At 39.5% G+C, this 14,476-nt stretch overlaps 1 protein-coding gene across 7 annotated transcripts in view; it reads right to left on the bottom strand.

The window, feature by feature from the left end:
- Nucleotides 1-14,476, bottom strand: part of LOC117421401 (FHF complex subunit HOOK-interacting protein 1A-like) — a 51,202-nt gene that overhangs the window by 3,175 nt on the left and 33,551 nt on the right. For all 7 annotated transcript variants that reach the window (XM_034035780.3, XM_034035775.3, XM_059028812.1 and 4 more), the window contains 5 exons: nucleotides 9,036-9,122; nucleotides 7,874-8,041; nucleotides 7,475-7,554; nucleotides 6,847-7,043; nucleotides 1,637-2,665 (listed from right to left, as the gene is read on the bottom strand). In XM_034035780.3, coding sequence (XP_033891671.3) covers nucleotides 1,637-2,665; nucleotides 6,847-7,043; nucleotides 7,475-7,554; nucleotides 7,874-8,041; nucleotides 9,036-9,122 — 1,561 coding nt within the window. The remainder of the gene's footprint in view (nucleotides 1-1,636; nucleotides 2,666-6,846; nucleotides 7,044-7,474; nucleotides 7,555-7,873; nucleotides 8,042-9,035; nucleotides 9,123-14,476) is intronic.

Genomic DNA, 14,476 nt, shown 5'->3' with positions numbered 1-14,476 from the left:
ACACTGGACTCCATCTGCTCCATTATTGTTTTACTCACTGGGATCATTTTCACACAGTCACAGGGAGCACAGCCAGTGGAGCCACCCTATTCTAATTAACATATATACAAAGAAAATATCAACAAGAGACACTTTTTGGAGTCCATTACAAGGCTGTAGTTTATTTGGGGAGTTTGTGTGTTTCCTACTAAGAACAACTCAATTCAACTAAATGAATAGGTTAAAATGACGTGCAGGACTGTGTCGGGGCAGTGCTGTGGTTCGGTAGGGAGCAATTTCAACCAATGTTCCAGTATAGTTTTACTGTAGATACACTGTTAAATGGCCTTTCCTTCTTAAGAGAAGTTAAACAAGCTAAAATTCAGGTTTTATATATATATATATATATATATATATATATATATATATATATATATAAAATGCTGCATATTTTTAAAGTGTGTACAGACTTTCAACTCCTATTATCTGAAATTACAAAAACAAAACAAACTAAAAATATCTCTTAAATACCCTAAAGATTAGTTCTCATTTTGTAAAGAAAAAAAGGATTTAATTAAATACACAAGTATAGAAATCCCCAATTGCAAACTAAGGTGAACCATTTTTTTTTTTTTTTTTTATGTGTTCCTGAATTAATACTTCAAAATATTTCCCTTTCTCTGCCGGAAATATATGTCACTGTGCTCAAGTAGGTCTCAGCATTGCGTAGTACAATGAACTTGATAAACTGAAAAGAATCAGTACGTAAGAGATAAACAACAAGTGTTGAATCTGTAAAAATAGTTCACTGTCTTGAGTGTGGGAATGTTGTCATGAGTTCCTCAGAGTTTGAAATCTCACTTACAACAGACAGAAGTGTCTGTTGTAAGTGAGTATAGTAGCGAGGACTATGTTTTAGATGTAGAACATGAAAGTGGCATTCGAAAAATATAAATGCAAAAAAACAAAAGGAATGTGAACCATAAAGTTATTGATTGTTTTGCCAAACCTAAAACAGATGAAGACCTAAATATCATTGCCAACGATTGGTTTTTTGTAAGTGGGCTTTAAGCTTATCTGAACAATAGTTAAACAATAGAAATGCAAAAGCTGTGTTTACATCTAATGTCTGTATAACTGATGGAGATTTACACTGTGATGATGAAACTGCTGTTGTTCCTGAACCTGTCCAGAAGATATGTGAAATACAAATTAAAAAGGGGGTTGTAAATTGTCAAAGTATTTAACAATATGAAATGCTAAACTGAAATGGCAAGCCCTGTTACGTTTGAAATGTATAATACCATAATTAACTAATTGCTGAAATGATTGTTGCATAATAAAATGGTATTCGCTTTTTTGTTGAATTGTTCAGACGGTGGTTTTGTTGCCGAATCAACAGTTTTCTGTGGATTCATAGCACAAACTGGATTGGTTAATCAACAATATATCTGCCCCGCACTCCTCTTCAAAGCCACACAGCTACTTTTAGTTAGAAGATTTGTACAATGCTTCAAAAGATCAAAGGGTGACATCACAGAAATGTTTTAGAAAAGTTCAATACGTGTTTTGGGTTTTCTGTACAGACACCAAAACTATTCAAATCACAAATATTGGGGTTGTCTTTTTGCACAGTTACTTAGTGCGCAAACCTTACCTGTGAATGGTGCTCCGTGAATCCTGGTGCTGGTACTGACAGAATACACTGCGCGGCTTTTGGGTCCAAAAGGAGAAGGCAGCCTTTCTGGATCCAGCATGTCATCAGAAAAGGCATTGAAATCCATGTCATCCTCTTCCGTGGGAGTGACGGGGTCTACAAAGGCCCTCTCATCTTCCACCGGACCCCCAGAGTTAGCCCCCAGACCCTTGAGGAGGTCATCATACTGGGAGATGAGGTCATCCCTGTCCATGCTCGGGATTCGAAGATTTGAGTTGTGGTCTGGCTCAGACAGCTTGCTGTCATCATCCAGTTTTCCATTACTCGAGACGGTATTCCCCTCCCTGCTCAGGCTGACATTCTTCTTGTTCTGCTCCTGCACTGCTTTGGGGTTTTGTGTTGCGGTCAGACCATTACAGAGGGGCTGCGATTGCTGCTTCGGGACAGTGGGTGCCGTTTTCTCTGATCCGTTTGGACTGTTACCGATGTGCTCCGTTGCATCCTGGGCGTCCCTCTGAGCAATCAGATTGTACACCATGACATCATCCTGAAAGTCTGACTCCTCGATGTAAGATCCCTTGATGAGCATAATGGCGTTCTTCCTCATTTCCTGGATGTGCCTGGGCGGCTCAATGGGCATTGGCTCTTTGACACCAGTGTCTCCCTCGGAGAGATCACCGTCACCACCCGGGGACATGCCAGTGTCGTAGCTGTCGTCCCACTCCAGCTCTAGCAGTTGTGCCTTCTCCCCCGTGGAGGTCAGGCCAGAGGAAACCTGGCTCAGACGGGCTCTCTGAGAGGATGCTGCCTGCTTGCCCCCTTCCTCCGCTGGTCCGAGCTGGAGTCGCTCAGGAGGAGGGTTTTCCCCATCATAAGGGGCAGACCAGACTCGACAGGCTTTGATGCAGCGTGTGATGTTGTTGCGGGCGTCGTACAGGTAGTGCAAGTAGCTGACATCCATGCCTTTTTGACACCCCACAATGTGGGCGTATTCCTGGCTGTCAAGTTCATATTGTTCCTCTTTGGAACCTAAAAACATGAAACAGATATTAAGGAGGATGTCAACATATTTCCACAGGCTCTGCAATTTTACAAGGGAAAGGAACCCCTGATATTAGAGAACTATTCAATATTTTAAAATGTTACAGTCTATAAAATAGGATATATTCACAAATGTACTGTTCAGGATTGCAAAAGGTATGCTGTTAACTTCTTAGACACTCAGAAAAAAATCTACGAAATCTGTGTTGTTCCGTCAGTCCTAAAATTAAATGTTAATAATTTTCTTTACAGTATTTACAACCATAAACTAAACAGAACAAAATATACAGTCCCCTTAAAGTGTCCCTAAATATTCAAACGAGATGCACAAGAGAGCAATATTTCTTACTCGGACTGAAAGACCTGACATGACAAAAATATTCTCATTCGTCAGAATTTTGATAATTTTAGATCAAGTGAGCTGAGTGAGAAATATTTGTTCTAATAAAAAAACCTTTGGGGGGATTTTCTATAGAAATACCTTACTTTAAAAATGAAGACATCATGCTAACATAACTGAGTGGACTTTTCCATGTAATGTGAGGCATAATTTTACAGAGTATTAAAGATAGTATTCAAGAAAAGACCCTGATTTTGCCTACAGAGGACTGGTTTCCAAGATATTTATACTATATATAGTATAATACTGTGTATGCTGACAGCAGGAGACATGACCTGATCTACATTTCTATACAGATTGCACTCTAGATGCCAAATTTAGCAAGCGTGAAATGTGCTGCACAGTCCCTCTTTTATGGTTTATGTTGTGATATGAGAATTGTACCAGCCTTATGGAGCGTATCTAACAGAATACTGCAAAAGGACACTAGGTTGGTATGACTTCTGATCCAGATTGGTTCATAAGGCAGTAATTTCTTCTTATTATTTTTCTTTCCCAGTGCTCTGAGGTAAGACATTTTTCTCCAATACAGAACATGTATGAAAGTAAGGATGAGCACAAATATCAGGATTCTATCTATTGTATTTAATCTTACTGTATGTATGTAATCCTCTCTCTCTCTCTCTCTCTATTATATATATATATATATATATATATATATATATATATATATATATATATATAATAGAGAGAGACATATTCAGATTAAAAAGAAAAAAAATGTATTTCTCCCTATTTTACAAAAAACAAGAACCCCGATCAAATACATACAAGTGTCAATCATCTGTAAGAACTCCCATATTAATGAGTCCTGAGGAAAATAGGTGGGTTCACCATTTTCTTCAGCCGCATTTGCTGAATTCAAGTGTGGGCATTTGTGTGATTTGTCATTTCATTGGATGCTGAGCTCCAGAACAAAGCCACGCCCCAGGGGGAGGGCGTGGTATAATATGCAGGGCATTGTGGTGACTGAAGTCCTGCACTGATGACAACCTCATAATCAAAAGGCATAGAAAAAAAAACAAATAAAAAACATGCACGGTAAAAATAGCCAAACTGCCAAAGACAGCATTTACAACCGCTAGATGCTTTCAAAAGAAGACACATTTTAAACGGTTGTCTGTAAAGGTAAACATTTCTGCTATTATTTTTTATTTAAATATTTATCTTCAATTTTAGACTTGTTTGTATATTTGCTTCAGACACGGCAGACAGACTTGACACTTGACCATTGTGACTTGAATGTTGTGACTTGAGTCTTGGCTGTTGGGACTTGGGACTTGACAAAAATGACTTGGTTACAACTCTGACACACACACACTTGCAGACAAAAGTATTTGGGCAGTTTAAAAAATGAGAAAAACCACAAAAAGTGATTTTCATAATTTCTAATTGTTCTATTGAAAGATATAAATTAGAGATTCAGCTTTATAATAAAACAACAAATTATTACATAACATGCATCAAATTAAAAATAACATGCAGAAACGAATTTCATTCTTTGACAAAAGTATTTGGGCACCCTTACATTAATATTTTGTGTGCCCACCCTTTGCTTCCTTTACAGCTTGTGGTCTTTTTTTCTGAAACCAGTTCCTGGCATCTTTCCAGAGATATTTTTGCCCATTCTTCAACACATACAGCTTTGAGTTCTGCAGTCGACTTTGGTTTCCTTTTTGCAGCAGCAGCCTTCAAGTCAATCCACTGTGTGGTCCAGTGGTTAAAGAAAAGGGCTTGTAACCAGGAGGTCCCTGGTTCAAATCCCACCTCAGCCACTGACTCATTGTGTGACCTTGAGCAAGTCACTTAACCTCCTTGTGCTCCATCTTTCGGGTGAGATGTAATTGTAAGTGACTCTGCAGCTGATGCACAGTTCACACACCCTAGTCTCTGTAAGTCACCTTGGATAAAGGCGTCTGCTAAATAAACAAACAATAATAATAACAACATCTCGATGGGATTCAAGTTTGGGGACCGAGAGGGTCAATCCATAACTGTAATCTTCCTTTTTTTTGTAGACTTCACAGAATGCTTAGGGTCATTATCCTGCTGGAATAGGCCTTCTAGCACTGGGTAACAAATGAGAGTACAAAATTGCTTGATATTGTGCAGCATTCATTGATCCTTCTACAATACAAAGGTCACCAGTGCCTGAGGAAGAAAAACGAGCCCATACCATCACACAACCTCCACCACGTTTAACACTGGGCATGATGAACTTTTCTTTAAATTCTTCTCCTCTCTTCCTCCAAACATATTGTTGCTTTCTTAGTGAAAAAGGTTATATTTTGGATTCGTCTGACCATAAAATTTGGTTGAAGAAATCATCAGGCTTCTTCAGGTATTCAATGGAAAACTCCAATCGCTTTCTTTTGTGTATTGTTTTTAACACAGGTTTGCATCTTGGTTTTTGCCCACGGACATTCATCTTGTTAAGGTATCGTTGAATTGTTCACGCATGAATTTTCGCTATCTTCTCTCAATTCTTGTGTCAAATCTGGGCTGATTTTGCTGGGCTGCTCGAGCGATTCTTATTCTAGATTGTGCAAACATCTTTCTTGGTCTTCCACACCAGGAGTTAGTGCAGTAGTTCCTGTTCTCCTGTGTTTGTCAATAACAGCCCACACAGTGCCTTTTGGTAAACTGAGTCTTTCTACTATTTTTATGACAGCTTCTCCATTTTCATTTAGTTGTATCGCTGCCATTTTGAGATCGTTACTGTCCTTTAGTTTTAACCATTTTTATTGTTTTTTTTAATCACAAATTTCCAATTTCACTTGATGATTATGTATTTATTTATTCTATAATTATCATCAGGCATTGGTTTTCAATCATGATAATTGTCAGTAATTAGCAACGAATGGGTTTTATACAAAATATGTTGATTGCCCAAATATGTTTTGTTGTTTTATTATAAAGCTGAATCTCTAATTTATATCTTTAAATAGAAATCACTTTTTGTGGTTTCTCATTTTTTTAAACTGCTCAAATACTTTTGTCTGCGACTGCGACACACACAAGAACATAAGAAAGTTTACAAACGAGAGGAGGCCATTCAGCCCATCTTGTTTGTTTGGTTGTTAGTAGCTTATTGATCCCAGAATCTCATCAAGCAGCTTCTTGAAGGATCCCAGGGTGTCAGCTTCAACAACATTACTGGGGAGTTGGTTCCAGACCCTCACAATTCTCTGTGTAAAAAAGTGCCTCCTGTTTTCTGTTCTGAATGCCCCTTTATCTAATCTCCATTTGTGACCCCTGGTCCTTGTTTCTTTTTTCAGGTCAAAAAAGTCCCCTGGGTCGACATTGTCTATACCTTTTAGGATTTTGAATGTTTGAATCAGATCGCTGCGTAGTCTTTTTTGTTCAAGCCTGAATAGATTCAATTCTTTTAGCCTGTCTGCATACGACATGCCTTTTAAACCCGGGATAATTCTGGTTGCTCTTCTTTGCACTCTTTCTAGAGCAGCAATATCCTTTTTGTAACAAGGTGACCAGAACTGAACACATTATTCTACGTGAGGTCTTACTAATGCATTGTAAAGTTTTAACATTACTTCCCTTGATTTAAATTCAACACTCTTCACAATATAGCTGAGCTTTGTCAAAAGCTTTCTGGAAATCTAAATAAACCATGTCGTATGCTTTGCAAGTATCCATTATCTGGCACAGACATAACAATTACAAAACAAAAAGGCTCCTGTGCCAATTCCACCCACTAGTATTTTTAATATCTCAACATTTTTTCAATGCATTACTACCAAATGGCTACCCTTGGTGTTGGACTGGGAGGAATCATTGCCCTTTGACCAGAGGATGCAATTGTCCTGGTGTTTCTGGATGCTGCGCACAGGGGAGATGCAGCTGGGGGTCAGGGCAAGGATCTTGGCCGCAGACACAGAGTAGCAATCCCTCTCTCTCACCACCCTGCGCTGGCTCAGCATCATGTGATTACAGGGGATCAGGTACCTGGAATAGCAAAGCAGCTTTAATTAGCCACATGACACTGCAAAGGAAGGGGGTGGGAACTCAGTGGAAGGAGGAAAGATAACAATGCCAAGCAACTGAAGTTCTATATGTTTTCTTATAAAACTGGCAAAATCTTTGTAATTCGATTTAAGCAATTTTGCACAGTCATGTGAACGGAAGCTACCTTTCAGAACTTTAGCTCAAAAGAAGTTTGCTTGTTTATCTTCAAACACTGCTCACCTATGTATGGGTCTAGGAAAGATAACTGCACTGAAAACTGCTATTGTAGCTATTGTAGAATAAAGAAACAATACATCAATGTGCCCATTTTTATTACATTTTTCTCAGTACAAGAAAGCAAAACCGTTTTATTCTTTATCTTAGAGGCATCTTTCTACAATGAAACAGTGTTTTGCAGAAGTATGCTGTACCTCAAGATGAGCTGTAACATCACATCCTCACAGTGCAAACCAATCAGAGTCTTGAACAAGGAAAGAGACACAGTGCCAAGCTGTAAAAGAAGGAGAATGACCATTAAAGCACAGCCTTGTATTATTGTATTCTGGGTTTCAACTTTTGCATCTATCCTTCATGCAACAGCAGATGTATTCTTGATAAGGAAGAATTGGAATCTCCTGTTACTTCTTTACTTCTTGCAGTTTTGCCATGCTTTTCTCATGGTTATATTATGCATTTACCATAGTTTACCCTGGTTTGCCATTCTTATTAATATGTTTTACTATATGCTTACCTATGCTTTACTGTGTTTTCACTTTGCTATGCTTTTACTATGGTAAACGTTTGTAAGGGTTCTTGCTTGCACTTCTGACCTGAAAGGGGGTGTTGATGCGGCTGACCAGGGTGTCCAGAATGTGCACATTCTCATGCTGGTGCAGCAGGATGAAGCTGAGGAAGGTCTGCAGGAGAGCCGGCTCGGTGACACTGCGCAGGAACAGCTCCAGGTATGCTGTGGTGGTCATCACCTCCTCCAGTGTCAGCTGAGAGAGACACGCCACCAAGTTAAAGTTAGTTTTTGAAGCCACAGTATGGTTACATATTACTGAACATGAAAACAACAGTATCGCTTATTACAAGTCACGTTCCATTGAAAACAACAGACGTTTGGACCTCTTATTCTTTTGCTGAGAGTGTCATCTTGCGCAGTATTTATATTCAAAAACATTCTAGCTCAACGATTATCAAATGATAAAATGTATTTCATCTTTATTCAGTGTTGAGATTTTGTTTAGAAGTCTTGATGAATATACATGCAGTAGGACCACCTCTTGTGGTTGTAAGAGGGTTGTATCTTGCATCCTGTTTGTGATCAAATGTACTCGTCATCTGCTTCATAGAACGTATTGGACCACACTCAACCAATAGGCTCTCCTACCGCGAGTAAAACAGTATCTGTGATTTACTATATCTACCATGCCTGTACTATCCTTGTACTATACTTCACCACACTGCTATGCATTTACAATCGTATACTCTTCCACACTAAAAGGGATCGGGTAGACAGGTAACTTGCCCTTTCTTCACAGTCTACAGGTTGGGTACAATTTAAGCAAGCACTAATTATCCTTCTTGCAAGAAAAATGTTTATAACATATATGATGCTTGTTCCCTTAAACCCATAAAAAAATGACTTGTAAAGTGTACATAATCAGATCAGTTGAATTTGGCATCAAATGTCATTATGTGAACACTACGTTTATTACAGTACCAATAATGAAAAAAACGTCATATTTTGTAGCTACCAGTCGGCTAAAGAGTAATGTATAAAACAAAACAGTTATAAAATTGCATCTGTTGGCAGTCTGATAGAAGCGAAGGATAAGAATAGATGGGAGGTAGAGAGAGAGGATCCCTCCAGGAAGGCAAGAACGGGGCTGTTTACACTGCACCAGCCTGAGCTGTCAACATGAAAAATAACCCCTGTAAACTAAATTTACGCCTGAAACAAAAAAAGATACTCTTCAAACCACTGACCTTATGAAGAGCCGGTGCCAGCACAGGCACCAGGAAGCCATTGTAGATGTAGTTAACTAGCTGGGTTCGGATTGTGGGATGTGCCACCTGGGAGAAGAACACAGGGATGATTAATTACTTCTAAAGCACTGGGCACACTGCACCACTACCTCTGAAACACCACCACAGCAAATCACAGCAACAGCTTGAAAAACAAGCAAGCAATATAATATGAACAGTACTGGTTTCAATTTCATTTTTTGAATACTTTGAGAACATGTGTCTAGATCTGATTTTATTATTACAAGCATGTTAGTAATTTACATTTGGGGTTATATGGAGTCATATGGAGACTGTCTGTACTGTATATCACACATTGATTTCTACAGAAAGTAGTACATGGAGAACTGCTTATCCATGATGAAATGTGAAATGGATACACTTTAGCACAAGTTATTAAAAAATACAAAGATCTGGGGATATATAGCAGCTCTCTGCCCATCTGTCTGTCCATATGCCACACTTACTTTTTTACATAATCTGGAGCAGCACTTATTCAATTGTCATTAAACTTGTTTTGCACATTCTTTAGCACAATTATTACCTGGTCCTGGGGGTTATGTGGAGGTATGTGCACATAGGGGGTTATGTGGAGGTATGTGCACACATGGGGGTTATGTGGAGGTATGTGCACACATGGGGTTATGTGGAGGTATGTGCACACATGGGGTTATGTGGAGGTATGTGCACACATGGGGTTATGTGGAGGTATGTGCACACATGGGGTTATGTGGAGGTATGTGCACACATGGGGTTATGTGGAGGTATGTGCACACATGGGGTTATGTGGAGGTATGTGCACACAGGGGGTTATGTGGAGGTATGTGCACACAGGGGGTTATGTGGAGGTATGTGCACATAGGGGGTTATGTGGAGGTATGTGCACATAGGGGGTTATGTGGAGGTATGTGCACATAGGGGGTTATGTGGAGGTATGTGCACATAGGGGGTTATGTGGAGGTATGTGCACACATGGGGTTATGTGGAGGTATGTGCACAAAGGGGGTTATGTGGAGGTATGTGCACACATGGGGTTATGTGGAGGTATGTGCACACATGGGGTTATGTGGAGGTATGTGCACACATGGGGTTATGTGGAGGTATGTGCACATAGGGGGTTATGTGGAGGTATGTGCACACATGGGGTTATGTGGAGGTATGTGCACATAGGGGGTTATGTGGAGGTATGTGCACACATGGGGTTATGTGGAGGTATGTGCACACATGGGGTTATGTGGAGGTATGTGCACATAGGGGGTTATGTGGAGGTATGTGCACATAGGGGGTTATGTGGAGGTATGTGCACACATGGGGTTATGTGGAGGTATGTGCACACATGGGGTTATGTGGAGGTATGTGCACATAGGGGGTTATGTGGAGGTATGTGCACACATGGGGTTATGTGGAGGTATGTGCACATAGGGGGTTATGTGGAGGTATGTGCACATAGGGGGTTATGTGGAGGTATGTGCACATAGGGGGTTATGTGGAGGTATGTGCACATAGGGGGTTATGTGGAGGTATGTGCACATAGGGGGTTATGTGGAGGTATGTGCACATAGGGGGTTATGTGGAGGTATGTGCACATAGGGGGTTATGTGGAGGTATGTGCACATAGGGGGTTATGTGGAGGTATGTGCACATAGGGGGTTATGTGGAGGTATGTGCACACATGGGGTTATGTGGAGGTATGTGCACATAGGGGGTTATGTGGAGGTATGTGCACATAGGGGGTTATGTGGAGGTATGTGCACACAGCAGGTTATGGTGACATTCTTTTTCATGTTACTAATAGGCCTAATTTTGTGTATACAGCCGACAGGTGTGATGCACATTGAATATCACTGGTATATAACTTATATATCCAATCACTAGCTAAATAATACCAAGTTTCCTGACAAGTGAATAAGCGATTCTCCAGATACATGCAAAAATGTAAATGTGACGTACAGATGGATGAACGTGAGGACAGACAGACACCTTGCTTTATCCAACAGAATATAAGCTTAGGATATATAATGTTAATACCAAATGTCATGACAATTGGATAAGTGGTTATCCAGATACAGTGCTCCCCCTTTATAAGGTGGCCCTTTTACTGCGGAATAGGTTATAAGGTGGTACGGTCATGGCTCCCATTTGCCCCATGATGCCATTACACTACCATTAGTAGTCTCGTTATAAGGAGGATCACAAATAGCACGGTCTCTTAACTATGGCTCCCGTCTACAGCGTTACAAAGGGGAGCACTTGTATATGCAAAAATGTAAGTGTGGTATACAGATGGACAGACAGACACCCATATAAATCCCCAGAATCTGATATCCTCACAAACTTGTGCTAATATTACCAAGTTTCATGAAAATTGTAAAAGTGGTTCTCTTGATATGTGGAAAAATGTGTGAAGTGTAACTTTAGCACTACGACCGCCTCCACTATATCCCTTCCTTAGGGGATTTCATCCCCAGTAGGGGATAATAAAGAATTACATACATATATATATATATATATATATATATATATATATATATATATATATATATATATATATTGTGTTACTCTACTGTGTGTATAAAGTAGGCAGTTTTGTTCCCTGAAGCCAACATTCTACTTTCAAATATCAGGTATCTACAGTAAGAATAAAAGATCTGCCAGGGCTTTGTCCCTTCAAGTCCAGGTCTTTGTTGCAACAGTTTTCTAAAATTGTTTATTTGAACCAATTAAACCTCCAATTCTAAAGTAATTAAAACCTACTGTAATAAACATGGTGTAATGGAACGGCCCTCTGGGACTGGAATTGCCCTTCTCTGGTATCGTATAGACATTACCTTGTTATAACTAAAAGCACATAATTGAACACAAGGCACACATTTCAGTCTATGGATTCTGATAACATTATAAACCTTGAGACTGAAACGGGATGTGATTCATGCAGCGACCAAGAAGAATTTAACTGCATGTGGTTTTAGATAAATGAGAGTAGCTGTGACTTGAAAGAAGAAGCAATGCAGTATTGCAATAAAAGCAGAGAAGAACAAGATTGCCAACTTGTGGTTTAGAAGGAAAAAATAATATCCTTGGATAATTACAATGGTATCAAATGATCTTTTATGCTTCTTTGTGCAATCTTTGATCTTGCATGAAAGTGGTCTGTGCTTTGGCAAAGTTGCAGATTTCAAGTTACTTATATCACAGTGGTTCCAAACTGTGGGTCACGACCCACTGTTGGGTCGCAAGATGTATTGGGTTGGGTTGCAGATCAAAAAGCACAGTAAAACATAAACATATGTATTTTTTTAATTAATCATAAAATAATGTCCTTAAATGTCTTTGATTTGACAAAAACAGAAAAAAAAGTTAAGATCAAGACTTAAATAAATTAGAAATAAATTACAACAATGTAGTCCCCCACCCACATGTAAAATGGTCTGGATCACATACTCCAACTGAACGTCACCTCACCAGTGCATGTTAGCTATGCTGGATAGTATGTATTTACGCAAATGATTCGTTAATATTGATAAGTTTTTAAAACAAGGGAGTACTAGCGATCTTGGTACAAGTCTAATGCCTCGACCTGAAAAGAAAAGCAAGCCTGTATCAAGGAAATATGACCAGAGTTACACTGAGTTTGGCTTTATTGTTTGTGGGCCTGAAAACGATCCAGCTTCAAATTATGTGTTGCGCCTAGAAATGCTTGCAAAGGAAAGCATGAAGCCTTCAAAATTAAAAAGGCATTTAATTACCCGACACCCAGAATGCACAAGCAAAGGCCGCGAATATATTCGCCAAGCTGCCTGTTTTAAGAAAAATGCCACAGTTCCTGAAAAAAACCCTGAAAGCATTGTATCTTGCATCTCTACACATTGCAAAATTAAAAAAGACACACAATTGGCGAGGAGCTAGTATTATCTGCCTGTTTGGACATCGTTGAGCAAATGCTAGGTAAGGAAGCTGCACAAAAGATCCAATGTGTGCCATTGTTAAATAATACTGTACAAAGGCGTATTGAAGAAATGTCAGGCGATGTGAGTTTGCAGCTCACTGAACGGCTTTGTGAAAGCTGCATGTTCGCTCTTCAAAGTGATAAGAACATAAGAAAGTTTACAAACGAGAAGAGGCCATTCAGCCCATCTTGCTTGTTTGGTTGTCAGTAGCTTATTGATCCAAGAATCTCATCAAGCAGCTTCTTGAAGGATCCCAGGGTGTCAGCTTCAACAACATTACTGGGGAGTTGGTTCCATACCCTCACCGACATCGCCAAATGTGCATGATGAGGTTATTGAAGATTTTGTATTTTGTGAAGAGCTCAAGGAGAGAATCATAGGTGCCACCTACCTACATTAATTCTCAAATGGAAATGGAAGTGTGTTGGATTGTGCACGGATGGTGCCACAACAATGACAGGCAAACACAGTGAAGGAACAGCAAGATTTAAGGAGTTGCAAGCAATGCTGCAACAGGCCATTGCTTTGTGCATCGTCAGGCACTCGCAAGCAAGCAAATGCAGCTAGACCTTCATGATGCTTTGCAATCAAAATGGTTAACGGTATAAAGGCCAAGGCTCTCGGCACTCGATTGTTTAAGTGTTTGGGAGAAGAGCACCAGCACCTGTTACTGCATGCTGAACAACCTTAATGTAAATTTGCAGGGGGAAGATGCCTGTTTTAACTTTCAAAAGACAAAACTGTTGCCTTTCAGAAGAAAGTGAAACTGTGGAAAACTCGAGCTGAAAGTTGAGTGCTGGACATGTTTCCTTCATTGTGCCAAACTAGAGATGTGGATATAAAAGAAATAGTCATCTCTCACTTAAATGCGCTTGCCACAAAACTAGTGGAATATTTTCCAGATGTCAAAGATGAAACCTGGGAATGGAGTCGCAATCTTTTTGACAGTTCAACACATGAGACATGTTTCTAACCAGAAGAAAAAATTGATTGAGCTGTCTTCAGACAGGACTCTTCAGCTTCAGTTTCGTCAAGACCCAAATGACCTTGGCACATTCTGTGTTCGTGTTCTGTTGGAATAACCAACGTTGGCATCACAGGCACTGAAAGTACTTGTTCCCTTTTTCTACAACTTACTCGTGTGAATCTGCATTTTCAGCTATGACAGTTATGAAGAACAAATACCGTGCCAGAATGCAACCATCCAATGACCTGAGAGTCAGCTTATCTAGCATCAATCCAATAATACTCTGTGGGGAAAAAAGCAAGCATACCCTTCACACTGAACAGATACAACTTATTGGGTAATTACGTATTTTTTATATAAGCACAGAATTGCAAAAAAAAAATAAAAAATGCATGCTAGTATAAAAGCCTCAGAAACAAAAAACATGGTGGTGTAAGAAGTCCATAATAATAATAGGTTATTTTTTTTTTATTAATTTGAACTCTTTG

The sequence above is a fragment of the Acipenser ruthenus genome, chromosome 1 (genome assembly GCF_902713425.1).
Source record: "Acipenser ruthenus chromosome 1, fAciRut3.2 maternal haplotype, whole genome shotgun sequence".
NCBI classification, from domain to species: Eukaryota; Metazoa; Chordata; class Actinopteri; order Acipenseriformes; family Acipenseridae; genus Acipenser; species Acipenser ruthenus.
The sequence above is the reverse complement of the archived record's forward strand: the minus strand, read 5'-3'. Positions and strand labels throughout refer to the sequence as shown.